A 19,807-nucleotide genomic window follows, 5' to 3' on the forward strand; every position below is an offset into this window, starting at 1 on the left:
CCATTTTTTTTTGTCCTGCCACCACAACGCCTAAAATGGATCCAAGTCTGGGAGATGATATGGCTTGAGGAAGTGAGTGTATTGTTGGGTTGGGAAAGGTACCAGCAAGGAGCTATTTTGGATCACCGGAGAGAGCAGTTAGTCCAAATGTTGAATGTTATCAAGGAAATGGGCCTAGTGCTGTTTAAACGGAACATTTCATTAATGAGCCCACCATTTTCGTAAAATTCGCAATGATGATCAGAAAGTCTATTATGTCTATGTATAGAAAAAATGAACCACGGTGAATAGAAATGGTTTACTAAAGGGTTTGTCATGTCGCAGTTTTTCAATTTTTCTCAGTTTTAAATGCAACTTTGACAGCTGGTCGAGTGTATTTCGTGATTATACTACGGTTTTAGGGGTGCACGTGTACCAGGAAATTGTTGAGCTATTTAATGTTTTTACCTCGGTGTTCCGCGGTTATCAACATCCATAATGTAGGGAGGAACCCAGTAGATGTTCAACGCTCCCGTGCGTGGGGAAAACACGGTTATTAATTCCGCATAGCACTTACGGCTTTCTTGCCTAAAACTAGCCGAACATGAAAATAAATAAAACCCTATTATTATGAATTTGAAATAAAATCGGTCAATTTTTAATCATCCAAACAATTTCTGGGAGTCTTTCGGACGATTAGTGATATTTGAGAAAGAACGGAGGCCTCTTTCAGTACAGTTTTCTGGTCAGACGCTTCTGAGCCCGTTCTATCAAAATTTCATGTTTGCAGTCACTATCTCTTCGCTATTAAGTACAGTAGAATACCAGAGGGTCCGCCTTTCGCCTGCTCTGCGGTCAAACGTACGGGGATTAGTGTCTAATGTGAAGTATCGAGAAATCATGAAGAAACGTAATGCAACAAACAAATCGAAAGCACAATGGTATGCGGTTAAGCGAAGAAGATTGAACAATTGGACTATATTTTCCGATTTTTTTTTATTTCTTTTTTCTCTTTTGGAACTAACATTTTAGGCTCTCGTCATATCCAAGTGAAGTGGTCTAAGTATAATTCCAATCCCTCTCCACATCAAAAAATTAATTAAAGTAACTCGATTTTCAGGTTTTTTTTTTTTTTTTTTTTTTTTTTTTTTTTTTTTTTCAAATTCATTTCCTTTACTCTCTTTGGATTGGAAATATCCGAGAACATCCCGTGTTCTAACTTCCTGACGGCTTTTCAGTTAATAAAGAAAACTCATCACAAATAAAATGACGGTACATAAACTAACTGAGATCCCTTTCCGAAATATACCCTCGTTATTTGAATATTGCGGGGAGCATATCATAATCGATGAATATACTTATGTACAAAGTTGGGTTCAAACCAAATATGCAACTACTTTAACTCTGCGGAGTGCCGGGTTGCATACGCTTGATTTTGCGGGCGAAATCTAAGATCTGCCCAGGCTTTCGCGATAAAATTGCGAATGGGGGAAGTTGCATTTATTCTTTACACCCTCCTCTTTTAACTAAATTAGGGAAAATTTAAATTTTTAGTTCTTTTACGTGTAAAAAAATCAGGTTATCTGGTATGGTCATATTTAACAAATGGCGGATGAAAGACTGCCTGAGGAGGTACTGAAATGGTTTCCTCTTGGAAGGAAACGTATTGGAGACGCCCAGCAAAATCTTGGATTGGTGGCATTCAAAATGAAATTTCGAGGATCTATTTACCAGATGACCTATATTCCGATAGACAAGGATGGCGATTAGGTGTAGCAAAGCGCCCGCCGGGAGCACTGTAAAAGCGACGGGTAAATAACATAAAAAAATACGCCATGATCATTGATCATTGATATTATGGTCAAATCAATTGAAAGCAATTTTTTGTAGATTGACTAATTAGGAATCAAAACATTTGTTTAAAATAAAACAATGTAATGTTGTCTAATAATATTTAAGCAATTTTTTTTTTTTTTTTTTTTTTTTTTTTTTTTTTTTTTTTTTAAATTGAATAAGCCTCAAGATATTCAATATCCGTTCCCTGCGGTAAACCCGTTTCACGATCGTGAATTTTTATGACACATAATAATTGTAAGGAGCCTATTGTGTTAAATATATAAAGAAATGAGCGAGCATAAACAGTTAAGGAAATTTGAGAAGGAATGATGAAATGCCGTAGAAAAAGTAGATGTCATTGCACTCATGCATCATTTTGTCAGTCGGACGGACGAAAATGAAACACAAGAAGACGCGGCCGAATTAGAGCCACCATTCAAAGCCTGGACAAGACTTTGAAATCGAGGAGGTTGAGCGAATTGTCGCCGTCCGTTGAATCAACTCGAAATCGCTGATTCTGAGCGAACTATCCGGCCGTTGATAGTTAACTCAAGATTTCACTTTCATCGGAGAAGAGACCGATCCGAGGTCCTGATTTTAACCGCATGCGTTCCACATCCCCTCGCGCCTCCGAAGGGGTTGACAGCGCGGTACGCGTTCCGATCCCCGTCCAGATTTCAATACCGAGGGAATTCCCGGTACAGTTGCCTCTTGATACCTGAGGCCGAGGCAACTCGGATATGAGCTATTGCGGTCTCTGCCATGAATGCAGCACCTAGGGAGGGATGTAAATAATTACACTATTTCAGCTTGGATCCCCTTCACACTAACGTGATACTCCACGCTTTGTAACGCAGCTAGTTTACTTGTCTGGTCCACCCGGAAGAAACTTTGCTTCATTTAAAACATGATTTTGACTGAAGGCGCCTTCTGTCTACGTGTCACAATGGTCCATGGTGTCACTTCATGGCCGCATGAAACATTTACGAATATTTGATTTCAGACTTAAGTACGGCATTTTTGGCGAAAAAGGACTGTTTAAAACAAAGCTGGTTTCCGTACTTTAAACAACAACAGTAGACGATGAAGAGAAAAGAATAGAGCCATCGCGTTTGAGACAAGCTCAAGTGTTTCTTTGACTTTAAACAAAAGCTCTACAGGGCACAAAAAGAATTAAAGCAAAGGCTTTATTATTAAGAATCTCACTGTTATTTTTGTCAAATTTTAATGAGGAAAACAAGGAAAGCAGGAGTTTCCGTAATATTCTCACTGTCAGTTTTTTCACGAGCTGGGGGTGGTGAAAACTATGTAAATATTTAGTCGAAAGAATTACACTTGGACAAAATTTCGAAAGCATTCTCAAAATTCTTTGGCAAAAAACCGTGGACAAAATAAATTGGGACGAAAAAGTTGATGGATAAAAAAAATTGGACCGAAAGTCCTATAACCAGCCTTTTCTGCGTATGAGCTTAAAGAATCATTCGCCATAAAAAAAAACTGGCAAAAGCTAGTCAACTAGCCTTTTGTATCGAATGCTAGCCGCCCCCCCCCCCCCCCCAAGAAAACCCTGCTCTCATTTTTTTTCAAGTTTGCATTGTTTTTCATCGAGAATTGTTCTTTAAGTTCGTAAGCAGGGGCTATCGTTCTGTTTCTGGCTAAAAATTCAAAATCTGACAAGATTTTTTTTTTAATTGAAGCGATATATCGCGTCGATCCGTTCCATAATTTCAGCTACTTGTCATTTTTTCCGAATTTTGACTTCTCACCTCTGTTGTCTTGAGACTAAAGCATTCATGAACCAAATTTGATAAAGAAATACAACGTAATAAATGCAGGGTTTTTTTAAAGGAAAAATAGTACATTCGAGTGCAGTTTTGATATCAGTATCGAATGCGATATTTTTTCTCTGAAAAAACCCTGCCTTTATTACGTTGAATTTCTTAGTCAAATTTGGTTCATGGATGCTTTAGTCTCAAGAGAACAGAAGTGCGATGTCAAAATTCGGAAAAAATCACAAGTAGCTGAAATCATGGAACGAATCGACGCGATATATCGCACGTCGCTCTGACACAAAAAATGACCTCCGTCGAATCACCTTAAAGCGCTTTCAATTTTTTATTTTTCAAAGATATCTCCCAGGCACCGTTGCCAGGCACGAATAGTCGCATACAGGCATAGGATGTGAGTGTGAGTATCTTTTGAGCTTCAGTTTTGATATCGCGATGTACTGGGTATGATTTGTAGAGCAACTATTCATGCTTAAGACATGTCTCCAAAGTCTAAATGAAGAATTAAAGGCACTCTGTAATTTTAGATCCTTGCAGTAAAGCCCACCGCTCAAAGAATCGAGAATTTCAGAGCAGTTGGACGTGAAATTTTCGACTAAAGTTGCAAATTTTGATATTACTTCCTTCACATTAATCGTATGAGGTGTTTTTTTAGGAAATTTTACGAAAAAAATCAATGAAACCACTACTAGAACCTCTACGTTCCGCACTAACATCGATTCGAGCTTTTACTGTTTCCACATTTTTGTCGACTCGTCTTATTGCCTCGCTCCACTGAGCGCCGCCGGTGAAGCGGGTAGAATGTGAAGTCAAAACGCCTTCAACTTTCTGCGTATGCAACGCGGACATCCATAGAGCCCGAATAGTTGCATCCAGGCGCCGTAATGAAATTCGCTTATTGTTAGTATCCATCGCATGCCACGCTGACTGAAGCTCCGATCGTTACTCTCACTGCTCCTTAACTTTAATTCCAGCGTTGCCTATTGTGTCACTGAAATAAACCATCTCTGATTTTTATCGCGACGTAGTCAATTTTCCGAGAAACACATTACTTTCATTTCTTACAACGTTGCCGGCCCTCGAAATCGCAAAAAAATTAGGTATCTGATTATGACGTGCGAGGTTTTCTTAACCTATTCTAATGAATCGTCTTTTTTCCGGATTCTTTTTTGTTTTCTCACCTTTGGGAAAAGTAATTTTGACCTAAGTGCAAAATTTTCAAAGAACAGTCCTTAAAAATCGCACGGAATTTGAAACAAAAACGATGACCCTAATTCTTTTGAAAAATGAAAAGCGACAGGAAATTTGGAACATCACTAACTTAAATACACGTTTATTATCTCGTAGGTGTAATGGCGAAACTGTAGCACAATAAAGCCTTGTAAATACAAGTATATTGGTGAAAAATATATTATGTTCTGATTTCCCTCTTAAAATGTGGGTCCCATCCAGTTGTTACATTTCTGCACATGTGAATACATCTGAGGTCTGGCATCAGGCTAATTTTCACTATTTTCTTTAAAAAATAAATAAATAAATAAATAAAAAATATTCGTACTTAACATTCCTGTGCGAAAATATTTTTAGTTAGTGCGAGAAATCTCAAAAAATGTTAGGTTCTGAAATTTAATTGATAGGTATAATTTACAGAAGTTGGAAGTTACAGAGGAGACTTCAGGATCCCATCCAAAAAATCATGAAAAAGATTTCGTGTTCACTCCCGCTTCACTATTTCCTAAGGCATTAGCCAGATGCCAGATTTATGGTGATATCTTCATAAATAGTCTTGAAAGAAAGAGCGTTTCTTTTAATGTATATACCCAACACATGTCGTGCTGTCATGTACACTCTATTAAATCATTTACCTGGAAATAACATTCGATTGTTTATATATCCTATCATTTGAGATTGATTTTTGGATGAAATGGTCTACGATACAGATGACGAAATTCGAAAAATGCTTAGTGCAATGACAATTTTTCATTATCACCAATTTTTTTCTATTTATTTTTTTACAAAAACGTTGACTGAAAGTTTTCTGTGAAATGCGATTGAATGAAGGAAGAAAATTCATACAAATTCCGAAGAAAACTGTCGGTTGGCTTCTTTGTAAAAGAGAAAACATGAATGGAAATTTGCAACGTCGCACTCGGAGATGCATACTCATGTCAGACTATGCGAGCCATACCGAGGAGAGCAGCGCTGCTGTGGCGGTCTATAAAACTACGGCAGGTAGAGGCCTCTCTCGGCTGCTGTGCGACGTCCGAGAGTAATATTTCATGGGCCTCCTCTCAAGTTGTGCTATGCAGGCAGTATAACTTTCAGGAGTCGAGTTCCGTGTCTTTCTCCGATTATGCATGTGAGAAAGGCTCGCGCGGGCCGAGCCACGAAAGCGCAGACTCGCTTCTGAGTCGGCTCCCCTCTCGTCTTTCCGGAGATGGCCGAAGAATTTACCGAAACGGAGAATTCTCACCCACCCGCCTGCAAAACCAATCACCGATCAGTTTATTGAATGCCATTGGCGGGTGAGCTACGGAGCTCCGTCGCGCGGTTATGATGCAGGATTATAGAAAGTGTTTATGAATCGTTTCGGTTATTGTTATTGTTTTTCCGATCGCTCATCGCATGGAGATCCGACTTTTACTGTAAATGTTTTCACCTAGTGCCTCGTGCACGTTTAGTTCTCTCACGAAAATGTAATATCTCTCCTCGAAGTAGGAAGAGTAAAAGTAGGTGATACACAACGTCAACTTTGTGTTGCTCGTCGTCGGAGCTTTCGGTTGTTTTCCAGCTTTTCAGCTTTATCACGATGTGTCGCGGTGTGTTTTAAGTGAAAATGCGATTATACTCTGTTTCAGTTTTAATTTTGTCTACTTAAATGTAGTCAACAATAATCGCGTGTGCTTTTTGTAAGCCTCGGCGCTGTTTAGTGGTTGGCTTTCGGGGACATCCCTTTAGCCATGATTCCGCGAAATGTGATTACTTACCCGTCGCTTTCGGGGCTAGTGAAATTAATCATACCTGTAGCCCGGGTAGCCAGGCCGGTCCTGGATGTCCCTTGTGCCAAAATAACATCGTTCCTTACCTTGGTGTTGTTAATTTGTTTTGAAACCGTGCTATTATCTACTGTCAGTGATTGTACAAAATCCTTCACCGTCCACTGGAATACAACAAATCCAATGTGAGTTGAAGCTTGAATTTTCTATTTAAAGTTTTGCACCTGCTCCATCAATAGCCCAAATCTCAGTCACAGGATAAGCCTCATTTTTGTGGCGTTAAGTCGTTCAACGCAGCAGCATCGCTGGCACATTGTTTTCCAACGCAAGCATTTACGTTACCTTAACACCTTTCTAGAAGTCTCTAATGAGTTAGAATTTGCCTATGATTCCCTCTGGAGGATTAGATAATTGCAATACTCACTATTCAGCACAAGGGCCAGTTGCGTCCAACTGAATGGAATTGGTTTTGTTTACGTCAACTGGAAATATTAGCTGCATCGTTGAAGTAAACTTATTTGATTCTGTTTGGTTCTGCTGTTTGCTAATGCAATCCAGTGGGCATCATCAACCTCCTGAGGTTGTCGAGCGATAGGTAGAACCTTCGGTTTTTCATATGTAAACAGACTAGTCATCGGGTAATTCAAACGGAGTCCATCAACGCCTACTGATGGAATCTGGTAATTCCGTTTGCAAATGGTCCCGAACAGTTTACTTCAACAACGCAGCTGAAGTGCCTGTTACATATGTGACTATTGGTGATCTAGTCTGTCTATTAAGCTGAATCAATATTTAATTTCAATTTGTCACGTTGACCATCCGTGTCAGAGTAGGCTGTAATCTTGTTAATATTCTATCGCCCACATTCTCTCATTGCATAATCAGTGTTTGCCGAAAAGAAAAAAATCAGGAACAAGGCACAAAGAACCTAGAATTTTTAACATTGACTCGACTGAAGTCATGTAGGTATCTGAAAGATTTTGAGTTTTGACTGAGGTCTGGGGCATGGATTCAGTCTGCATTTTCTGCTACCTCATCATACTTTCTCATTGAGATCAAAATACATTGATTAATTGACGCGAGAGTCAAGAATGTGCACTTGTTGGGTCATGTACGTGAACTGCAGATTTAGTTAATAGTGTCACAGATGCTGTGTTGATCATCGAAACCAGACAGCATGGTTACCTTGATTTCGCCTACCTTCCAACCATCAATAATTCACTTGGTGCACATAGATTGTAGCCCTCAGTGTAGATTTAGAAGGACCAAGCATCATTGCATGTCATGATAGTCTATAATACTCACAGATAAGGTTTTGCTTCGACAATAATGGCATGCTGAAGGCTCAATTAATTTTGTAGTCGGATGTGCAGAGTGAAAGCGCTTTCAAAATTATTGACCTCAGCACTTGTAGATGACTGTTGTCACTAGGCAAGATGGGGACCACTACAGTAAGATGCTTAAATGACCAGGAGATTTATCCTCTTTTTTTCTAACTTGGCTTTCATTAGGACGTCGTGTTCCTAATGATTACTGACACATTCCTCTGGCGCTGCTGACTCAGCTGAATGTGTCACGCACTTTTAATTTGTTATTATCGTTTTTCAATCCAATATTACCAAGTGTGGTCTACTTTCTGTATGTCACTTAGCACCCAGTAAGCTTAGATCCTTTCAGTTACGGAATGTTAATTGAGTTGTTTGAGTTTTTTCCCAATGTAGGCAATTTTTTAGCATGTTGTTGATGAAATCTCTTTGCATTTGCTTATCAACAACTCCTATTGCCCTGCATTCATCTTGAGTTAATACTACTCACAGTCAACTGCTATTTTTCCTCGCATCTTTTTAGTGTAGTGATGCCTCGTTTCGTTTTCGAAAGCATGACAAAAATTTTGCTAAAGTTAGTTCAAACATAATGTACCACCATCACACAAGCAATTCATACTTGTATCCACATGTAATGCATGAGTTAGTGCCTGATAAGGAGCAAACTCTAGCTTTGAATCAGCCTGAACTAGAAATTTATAGAAAGGAAGTTGTTGTTCCGACTCAAAATGATTTTTTGGGTGGCTTGATAAATGGGAAACTAACGTGTAACTGGACAGCTTTATGCAATAAGGAACTAGGGTCAAATTTTCGATTTTTTTTTTATGATGAATTCCGTATCAGGAGGGTATTTACTTACTATTGAGAAAAAGAAAATCCTCAAAAACAATTTTTATCCCGCTTCAGCGACCCCGCAAAAATTTGCCGTCGCAGGATCACGCGAAGTTCATTTTGCAATTGGGACCTATACTATGGTTCCCTATTGCGTAATGCGAAACTCGGATTTCCCATTTTGCAATTCGGAACTATAGACAGGACGGCATAATGCTTTCTCGGCATTCTCGGCTCCTGTTCGACCGATCTTGCTGATTTTTCGTACCGGGGGGTATTTTTCGACGAGAAACTCGAATTTCTGGTCAAATTTTGAAAATTCAGAAATCCAAGATGGCGGATGTGGCCTAAAATGCTATCTCGGCTCCTGTTCGATGGATCTTGCTGATTTTTGGTACTGAGGGGTATTTTTCGACGGGAAACTCGAATTTCTGGTCAAATTTTGAAAATTCAGAAATCCAAGATGGCGGGTGTGGCCTAAAATGCTATCTCGGCTCCTGTTCGATGGATCTTGCTGATTTTTGGCATCCGGGGGTATTTTTCGACGGGAAACTCGAATTTCTGGTCAAATTTTGAAAATTCAAAAATCTAAGATGGCGGATGTGGCCTAAAATGCTATCTCGGCTCCTGTTCGACGGATCTTGCTGATTTTTGGTAACCGGGGGTATTTTTCGACGGGAAACTTGAATTTCTGGTCAAATTTTGAAAATCCAAAAATCCAAGATGGCGGATGTGGCCTAAAATGCTATTCCGGCTCTTGTTTAATCGATCTTGCTGATTTTTGGTACCAGGAGGTACCGTAATAGCACACCCAGTCTTAAAGATGTTTTTAAAACGTGTCAATGACACCAAGCCTCATTTCTGAAATGTTTCACGTGATACTTTAAAAACCCGAATGAAGTATCAAACACGAAGCCACTCGGGCCGGCCAGGTTGGCCTAGTGGTCAGCGCGTCTGACTCTAGGTCAATAGGTCCCGGGTTCGAATCCCGGTGGTGGCGTCTAATTTTCACGGAATTGACGAGTAGATCTGCTGAAACAGATTCTCCTCGGCCCTAATCCCTGAAAATTAGAAAAGCCTGGAGCATGGAGCCTGATGTCTACGGACACTAAACATTGTCTACAGTTGGCTGAAGGTGCAATAGACACGAAGCCATTAAACCAGCAGAAAAAAAAAAAAAAAAGCCACTCTGTGTTCATCACATTCCCATGTCACCACATTTTATGTGTCTGTGAAACATTTGCAGATTGTGTCACCGAAATGTTTCGAATTCATTTTTTACATATTTCAATGACACAATGGGCAAAGGTCTCCGTTGGCAGTGCATTTTTGACACATTTCTGACACATTTGTAAAACAATGAGCCTTTAACTCAGATTTTCCTCTGATTTTCTAAATGTTATTTATGACACATTTTCGGTATAATCACTACAGTCCATGTAGTGTTAAACACGCGAGCCCACTCTGTGTTGAATACATCCGCATGTCACTACTTCTGAACCGTAAAAAAATTTTCAGACATCTGTTTTAGCAAACGTCGTGGAGGCATTATAGCTACCAAATCAAGTGCCTGGGCGGCCTGATTATAGACTATGCCTAAGGAGAGTATGGATCTATGGGTTCACTCCATCAGTATTAAACTATCAGAGGGATTAGGACGTCCTCACTTTAGAAAAGTATACGCAAAGCATGATGTACGGTTTCAATATTTTAGATAATCCATAACTTATAAGCTTTTATGGAGATAAATGCGATGCATACCAAGAATTTAAAACTATTTTTAACTCTGCATAATTAAATAGCCAAAAAGTAAACCTTGAGACAAAAAAATAAACCAAAATTTGGTAAAATTGGAAAATGAAACGTCAACGCTCTCTGGTGGGTTCAGTTTGATCTGGCAAAATTTTTAGAAAGGTCTGAGAAATGTTTTCAACTTGTGTTCACCAGGTTTTAATGATAATCAAGGCACTGTTTTGTTTAACTGATATATTCCTGACACATTTCTGAAATAAATTTCCTTACCCTTATGCGTTTAAATTAATTTTATGAATGGTTATGACGTACGATCGCCGCGGATCAATTGAGGACCATGCCGGAAGAAGGGCGTATCTCGAGATACGCCCTTTTTTCAACATTCTGCTTTTCTGATTCTACGTCGAATAGTGAGAGTATCCTCCAAGTTTGAGAAAAATCTGTCGATTTGTTACGTGAATAATTGACCTGTAAAGTACACCGAAGATACGCCCTTCTTCCGGCCAACGAACTTTCTCCTCTTATTTACACATTTTGCCTTCCGTGATATGGATTTTTACCTGTTTTCTGGTGAAAGAAGTGTCACTTCCATTTTGTTCTCATTAGAAGGAATAGTTTTAGCCGAATAGAATGATTATTTATTCATTTTTATTTACTGTACATCACAGAACGTGAAATGTGAGAGTTACGATTTATTGCACATATTACATTAGTAATGTTAATGCAGTCCGAAGCTTTAAGTTTCGGAGTTGTTCGGAGTTGCAAGTTTATAAACAAATTCTCGTGACTCTATGTATGTTTGATGTAAGATACACAAGTACGCGATAGTGAAATCTCCCAAATGGCTGCTGTGATGACGCGCCGCAGCGTGGAACTTCCTACATATATCAGCCACCTTACTCGCAGGCGCGAACGTATACTTCTCGAGAATATTACGAAAAATATTGCAGAAACTTTGCAACATCGGACAGATCTTAAGTTTTTTAATCAATAAAAGTGGAAATCTGTCGCATGAACAACTACAGAATATTCAACATGGGTTTTTTTATTGAAAATGATTACCCGACGAAGCGCTTGGGGGGTTGGAGTGGGAAGCGGTCAAGGGGCGTACCTTATCTGAGAGTTAATTAAATTTGGCAACATTATAAGATCAATGAAGCTTAACAGACAAGAGCTTACAGAATTTTCATCAGATACTCTTGAAAAATGACAAGAAAAGTTCTCTATAGGGGCATTTTTTTTTTTTTTTTTTGAATGATTAAATCGACGCATTTTCCATCCTCATAAAATTGGAGCATTCGGTGATGAAGGTTTGGCCATTGAAAAGTTCATTTTTACGGACAATGTATCAAATTATTAAGCAGCACTCGGTTCAAACATATAAGGAATTCCACAGTTTAAAATGACAACCAAAGAAAAGACAATAATTTTAAGAAGAAACCGCTATACCAATAAGGTTCATTTCTGGACGATTGGCAACACAGCATATCCCATACCGTTGGAAGGGGGGGGGGGGCAAGATGTAATTGATATTAGACAAACAGAATCCAATGGGTGCAATTCGTAACCAATTGAATGTTCGACCACCTTTGGAGACCCTCCAGACTCAATAAGGAGCAACAGCGGATTATAACAGTTTTCCGACGACAATAACAATGCACTTTTCTCATGTACGTGCAACCGGAAAAGTTCAGTTTTTTCCGCTAATAAACCTCCGATTTTAAAAAACTATAGCTCGTTAGAAAGCTGAAGAAATTCTGCAGAAACCGTTTTCTTTTATTTCCTTTAAATTAATTTTGTCACGAGATACAAAAGAAGGAAATCAACTTAGTAGTGAATTTAGTGTCTTCAGCAATCACAAGTGCGCCCAGAAAAAGCTGGGTTTCTCTGCAACCAGTGACCCGATCTTTAAAAACTTTGGCTCGTTAGAATACTGAAATGTATTAGCAGAAAGTCATTTCCCCGATTTTCTTCTTTTTCATTACTTTATGAGTTATCGAAGAAAAACGATCCTCTTTTTTATCGTACATACAAGGATTCCGAAAGAAGGGCGTATCTCTGGCTTACTTTGTCCAATGATTACAGAGGGCAAATTATTTATTTCTTTTAAACTTTTAATGGATTTCAAAGCTGTAGGATCTAGTTTAAGAGAATTGACTTTGGTTTAACCAACTGCTGCATTTCATTTTTCGGGACACCATTTCAAATCTTCAAATGCGTTTTTCTAACGACGCTGAACCTTGTACATACGCCCTTCTTCCGGCATGGTCCTCAATTAAATGAGAGTGATACGAGTATTTCAACCGGAGAGCAATGAGGGAAATCCGTACACGAAAATCTGAGGGCGTTTCAAATACCATTCCGTCACGTTTCATACATAGATTCAACATAAAGCTGTACCTTATCAGATTAAAAATACGAAATATCTGCCAGTTGTTTCTGAAACATGTTTTTGAAGGATCTTGGAAACGTTGCTAAATTGTGTCAGAAATATGTCAGGTTTATTTCTCAGAAACTTCGAACTTCCAAGAATTTCTGCAGCAACGTTTTAAATATGTTTTAGAAATGTTTCCAAAATATTTAGTTGATCTCCTTTCCCAACATATCGTACACAAATCTAATATGAATCTGTGCCTGGGTCGTTAAAAAAGAAATTGACACAATTACAAATTTTTTCCGATAGATGTCAATAAAGGTTCATTGATTTTCATATAAATTGTGGCAGAAATGTTCCGTAAATATGTTTCAATCATAGGCTTAGCTGTGGCAATGGTTTTGAAATGTTTTTGAAACCTTTCTGATATAGTTTATTGAACGGACTGCAATATATTGACGACACATAGCTGACACAATTCTTACACATTTTTCGGGTGGGTTATTTATGCCTTTTTGAAATAAGTTTGAAACGTTTCCAACTTATTTTTAAAAAAGTTTGAATGACCGCAATTAGAAACATTTTCGATTTGTTTTCAATACGTCTCAAAGACACGGCCAACTTGCCCATTTCATGTATTCGTTTTGAAAATTTGTTGGAAACATATGTCAATGACTGATCCGAGATTGACATAATTTGAAACATTTTAAAAACATTCCATTGTGTAACTGTGCTATTAGGGATTTTGGACGGGAAACTCGAATTTCTGGTCAAATTTTGAAAATTTGAAAATCCAAGATGGCGGATGTGGCCTAAAATGCTATCTCGGGCTGCTCGACCTATCGTGGTGAATCTTGGTTGTATAGGGGGTATTTTTGGCCGGGAAACTCAAATTCCTAGCCGAGTTTCGAAAAATTGAAATTTTTCAAATTTTGACATTGAGCTTGTTCAGTGATTTTTGATTTTTGCGTTTTTTGAAGTATTTACTACGCATAAGCCACAATAATTTTCTCCGATATTTTTCGCATTTCAATCCACGAAAAACAAGTTTGAGGTTGCGTCTTCTGAGCTCCCCTTTAAACGTGTGTCCGAGGAATGAAAGATCCCCCAGGGGATACTTACTCAAGTAAGGTCATTTTCGGCCACATCCACCATCTTGGATTTTCGAATTTTCAAAATTCGATCAGAAATTCGAGTTTCCCATCCAAAAATACTACCTGGTACCAAGATTCACCGCGATAGATGGAGCACGAGCCGGGATAGCATTTTAGGCCACATCCGCCATCTTGGATTTTTAAATTTTCAAAATTTGACCAGAAATTCGAGTTTCCCGTCCATAAATACCCCCTGACCGCGAAAATCAGCATGATCGATCGAACAGGAGCCGAGATAGCATTATAGGCCACATCCTTAATCTTGGATTTTCGAATTTTCAAAATTTCACGATTCACGGGTTTGTTGACCTATTCAAGGGTTTATCGATCAATTCACGGATTTTTCGAACGAATCACGGGGTTGTCAATCGATTCACGGATTTGCGGATCGATTCGCTGGTTTTTGATCGATTCACGGTCGTCAATCGAATCAGTGCCGATCAAATCACGTCAATCGGTTCATGTTCTAACTTTTCGATCGATTCATGTCGGTCATGTCGGAATCATAACACCGGTTTTTCAATAATTTCGTCGATCGATTCATGCTTTCATTTTTGATCGATTCATGTCAATCAAATCTATAAACCCTCCCGTCCAAATTGCATGTTAATATTTGCCACCATTCTCGAAATATTAGCAAGTCGGTAGGTATCCATATTTTTGGCACACCCTGTTTTTTGTAGAATATCTTTCCGCAGGGACAATGCACCTCCCCCCTTCCTCGTATGATGGAAGGAAGGGGTGTTTTCTCTGTTGGGGTTAACCCTCCAGTTTGTAATAGTGACACCAGGGTCGTCTCCCCTATGCAGTCAGTGCTAAAACAATCTATAGTTCCTAATTGCAAAATGAGCTTCCCCGGATTCTTCATTTTGCAATAAGGAACTATAGCCTTTTTTTGTAATTATTGGCAACAGTGTGATGTTTTTGACGAATCTGTCAACACAGGGTGTTAAAGGAACTCCATAGCTATAAAATGAACCATCAAACCGCAACATTGATCGTTTTGATGAAAAACGCCAATGGTTTTTGCAAAAGTTGCTCTCCTGAAAACCTACCGTTCTGCCTATAGTTCCGAATTGCAAAATGCTATCCAACTGTCCTTTGCAGACCTGAAGTGGATTCTACCAAATGTCGAAGAATCTGGTTCTCATGTTGACCTGTGAGATTGAAGTTACGTGCAGGCAATCAGTAGTAATGGTAACCCTGAGCTATGTACCTACTTGGCAGTGAACTATGGTGGAATAGTGCTGACACTATTCTACTGGGAAATAGAAGCCAGAAACTCCAAAAATTAAAATTGGAGTCACAAAATGAACATGAGTTTCAGTGCAAGACTGAGGGGCGAGGGGAATGGATTTCAGCTCGGGCAGTTGAATTGGTATTAAATTTAGGTAATACTAGTTCATAATGGTTTTATCGTGGATTGCTTGCATGATGTTAGTGGTCATTCTCAAGTCATATTCCATGTTTCTTCAATGAATTCCTAAGCAGCAGCATATTTTATTTTAAATATTTCTTGACAGATTGTGCAGAGCTGCTAAATACTTGTAAAATCTGCCAGTTGGGTAGGAGAGCAAGTTTTTTAACTTTTAGGCACCTTTAAAGGAAATCCATCCTCACTTTTTAAGATTCCTATCGTCACATATAGTACTTATGAGAGGTAGTATCAAATTTTTAATTAATGTAGACAAGTACAGTAGATGCTACCCATGTTTAAGATACCTACTTTTTGAGTTTCAAGTTGGAGGCAAAAAATTATAAGTAGGCACCTACCTAGGTAGAACGTACTTAAATTCTTGGCAGGCAATCGAAGTCGAATTCCTGTTTTACCTAGTTTAAAAAACTCTAGACTTGAGTGTTCAATATGCTCACTGCTTGATCCTAATACCTATTGAAAAGTAGCCCCCCGCCCCCAGAGTAGTGAAACATCAGCTACTGAAAATCCAATTATTCTTACTGGCTGAGCTCTTGTATTTTCCCTCTATTCGTAAGTCATTGATCCAGTGCCTCAAGGAGCTCCATGATCAAATGTTTTTTTTCAAGTTGGAGTCGTTTGATCTCGTGCAGATTCTCGTAACAACGGCTGAGCATTGAAGAACCCCGTCGCTGAGAGTTTATTGTTATTTCCAGAGATCTTAAGATTTGTGCTGACACTTCAATTTAAGTTTCGCACTTGAATTCAAGTATTTAAAAGAGCAGAGTTAGTAGATACGCGTATTTTTTGAAGCGACAATGACACTTTAAAAATTCGAGCCAACCTCTCAGTCGGAGATCAGTGTTCTGGCAAGCGACTTCGAAGGATGAAGAGCTCAACCTGATCCATCTCAATTTTAACACTCTTAAACATATGATTGAGATCCATTTATATTGTAACTAAAATACATATTCAAATTTTTATCGAAAAAATTAATTACTAAATCATTAATTCTTCGAGATACACAACTCGAGCTCGCCGTTTCAATTTACATATTCGGTGGGTCAGGTTTGACCTACCAACAATTCGCATTTCTTTGGAAACCTGCAAATTAGGCTCCCGAAAATGGTAAATGTCAGTTTTGCTGTCCAAACTATGCACATTGGGACCTAACTTCATTTTTTGTCAGTTCTTGGAAACTTCCGTTTTTTTCTCTGCGAGAAGAAAATCGTGTGAAAGCTACATGAAATGATATTGATGGGAGCAGAAGTTTTAAAACACGGCAAAAGAGATACGTGGTTTGGGAGTTACAGCATCATCTATGCCTGTAAGCAAATGAGAATGTTGTTCAAAGTTTTAAATCTTCAGCAACATTAAAATTCTTTATCATTGAAACTCAAAACAGCTATTTCAAGTTTAAATGGCCGCATTATTTCTTTTTAATTTTTTTTTTTTTTTTTTTTTTTTTCATTTTAAATGACTTAATCGTAGGATATTGAATATCTGGGGAAGACGAAAAATCTTCAATAACAATTTCCATAACCTGACCGTCAGCAGATACTTTCATGTTTGCGTGGAGTTCTTACGGTGCCTTTTGGCTCTAAAGTAAACATCACAAAACATCTGAAAGCCGCCCCCCTTCTCATGCACACATATTATTTTTTTTTAAAGAAAATGCCGTTGAAATTGTACAACTTTTTTGGTAAGACTGAGCCCCTGGTTAAGTGAAAGTTCGCTGGCCCATAATCAGGAGGCTTGGCTTTTAAATCTCACTTCCGGTTTCAATCCTGAAGTCTTCAAACAGCGTTCTCGCATGTAAGTGCAAAATTGTGTGGGATTAGCCCCGTATTCAATGTTGTCGGTTTAATTTTTTTTTACCTAGTTGAATCGTACCTACTTTTAGCTTTCAAATGCTAGCTCATCAGCCTCAAGGTTAAGGACCTGACCCCCGAATTACCTATTTTCTTCTGATTTACATTCGTTTCATTATTCATTGCCCTATGATATCTTCTCCTTTATTCAGAAATATGCCTAGAAAACTATTTCTTCGCGTCCGAAGTTTGTAGTCCATGTCTATTGTCTGTATTATTTGTCGTTCGCTCTCGTAGAAAGTAGGAGTATCTACCCGCATTGGCCCAGTAAAAATCCATAAATCCTTCTAAGCGGATCTCCTATTTTTATGTATGAAATTTTAAATTGGATCTTTTTGCAAAAATTGATAGTAGGTACTCGCAATCAGAGGGAAGAGCCGGGGTTTTCCAGTGGATTTTTATCCATTTTTATTCGATTTTGAAAATACTCATTTGTTCCGGGCAACCCTCTACCTAGCTTTGCTCTTGCTTATTGGCACGACTTTTACGTAGGTAATTTAAGTGAATTTTTCTCATTTATCAGAGCTCACAGCAAATTGGCTAAGTTTTGCATTGACACGTCTTTACTATGAACATGCTGCAATACTACTTTCTGTCGAAAAATGTCGTTGAAAAATGACTTACTCATTTGATCCCCAGTGTGCCTGTATAGTTCTTGAAGCAAAGTATGTCCAATTTTTGTGCACACTGGAAAAAGAAACACATTGGGTCTAGATTCCAGACTCTTAAAAACATCGACAAGAAAAAAATCTCTTGATTCAATCAGATTTAAGCTTAAATCAGCGGATTTCCTTTTGATTTAAGCTTAAATCTGATTGAATCAAGAGTCCTTTTTCTTGTCAATGTTTTCTAGAGTCTGGACTCTAGATCCAGTGTGTTTTTTTTTTCCAGTGTACCAATTTGCATTCCCATATGAATTCGCACTTCCAAGTGAGCAAAAGGCGCCCTAAATCTCCATATTTTGCAAAGCTTTAATTTCTTCGGCCGATATTTACCTTTAGGTATTACAGTACCTCATATTTTTGCTCCGAAAAATTCATTCGTTTCTTGGAAAAGGAATTAAGTAAGCAGCACCCAAATGGATACCTTTAAAAATTAAAATGTTGGGGCAAAATAAGAGGAAGGTGAAATAACTAAAGAAACAGGTGTGTTTCTAACCTCAACCTCCGAAGCCTAAATTAAGGGACCATTTTTCTTTATACCTAGGTAGTGCCAAGGAATTTCTTCTTAAGTAATAATCATTTTTTTGTTTCTTAAATTTGAATCAACCGTCGTCTATTTCTCTCAATTCTTGGAGCCTCCCGTGGTTTTTGAAAAGATACACCGATGTATGCTTGGAAACCATGGCGCAGTATCTGTGCGCAGCATTTTATCAGTTATTTTAGTTGCTGGTTTCGGTAAAGTTTGAATAGGAAAATTGTCGGAAACGCTGTTAAGCTCTCATCAAAATTAAAGACACCGTGGATAAGTCAGGAACTTCAGAAACCAAGTAGCAAAAGGAAATCCGGAATGAACGGGAACACAAATCCTGAAGTTGCTGGTTTGTGTTCGTCATTTTTCACTGAGTTTTATGAGAAATATACACCATATTTAGTAGGCTCAAATCTTCGTCTCTCTCTGAGAGCACCTTGAGCTTTAAAACTCGGCTGAGGAATTACCCGATGTAAGTAATTGCAGACCTTCGTTCCAGTGTCGCACTGGTCCGCAAGGATGAAATTGACGCATATATTTATCTGGAATCAACTTTAGCAGGCACTTCAGAGTTTCCCAGTTTTCCCTGATGTTTTATTTTTTACACTGAAACTAAACTTTAAACAACTTTGAAACTTGAAATTTTGTGAGTCTATTCCTCTTTATCTAAGGAGGGTAAATTCACAGAAAATTTAAAGGCATTTCTTAACAGTTAAGTTCTCTGTTAAAAAAGTAAAACACGAAGAGGAAATAAGGCGACGTGAAATGCAGCTAAGTTGGTTCCGGTTAAAATCCGTGCAAATGACGTCTTCCGTTAATCATTTCTCTTAAATCGGACCACATTTTGCAATTCGGAACTACAATTTCTGGCTAAGTCAAGAACCAACGTATGTACCATTAGTTTCCCTATGTACGTAAGTGTTTTTACGGATGAGCCTGAAATTGTACATTGTTTTAGGGACAATTTTAGTCCCTACTTGCTTAATGAAGTCCAATGAAGGGTTAAAATTGTCACATTTTCAGCAAGAGGAAAGAGACAAATTAGTCTCCTCTCGAATTTAGGAACACTGGAAAAAAAATACATTGGATCTAGAGTCCAGACTCTTAAAACATCTACAAGAAAAAATACTCTTGATTCAATCAGATTTAAGTAAGCTAAAGTAAATCAAGAACCAAGCCTCTTAATTTGAGCGGATTTCCTTTTGATTTAAGCTTAAATCTGATTGAATCAAGAGTCCTTTTTCTTGTCAATGTTTTCAAGAGTCTGGACTCTAGATCTAATGTGTGTTTTTTTTTT

General features: G+C 38.3%; 1 protein-coding gene across 2 annotated transcripts in view; it reads left to right on the forward strand.

The window, feature by feature from the left end:
- Positions 1-19,807, forward strand: part of Ephrin (ephrin) — a 369,067-nt gene that overhangs the window by 33,141 nt on the left and 316,119 nt on the right. Inside the window, exon 1 of one of the 2 annotated variants that reach the window (XM_019053853.2) lies at positions 6,076-6,783. The exons of the other annotated variant lie outside the window; for it this stretch is intronic. Within the exon in view, the coding sequence (XP_018909398.1) occupies positions 6,563-6,783 (221 nt within the window). The 5' untranslated portion in view covers positions 6,076-6,562. Of the gene's footprint in view, positions 1-6,075; positions 6,784-19,807 lie in introns of those variants that run through there. 2 annotated transcript variants of the gene reach the window in all.

The sequence above is a fragment of the Bemisia tabaci genome, chromosome 6 (assembly GCF_918797505.1).
Source record: "Bemisia tabaci chromosome 6, PGI_BMITA_v3".
NCBI classification, from domain to species: domain Eukaryota; kingdom Metazoa; phylum Arthropoda; class Insecta; order Hemiptera; family Aleyrodidae; genus Bemisia; species Bemisia tabaci.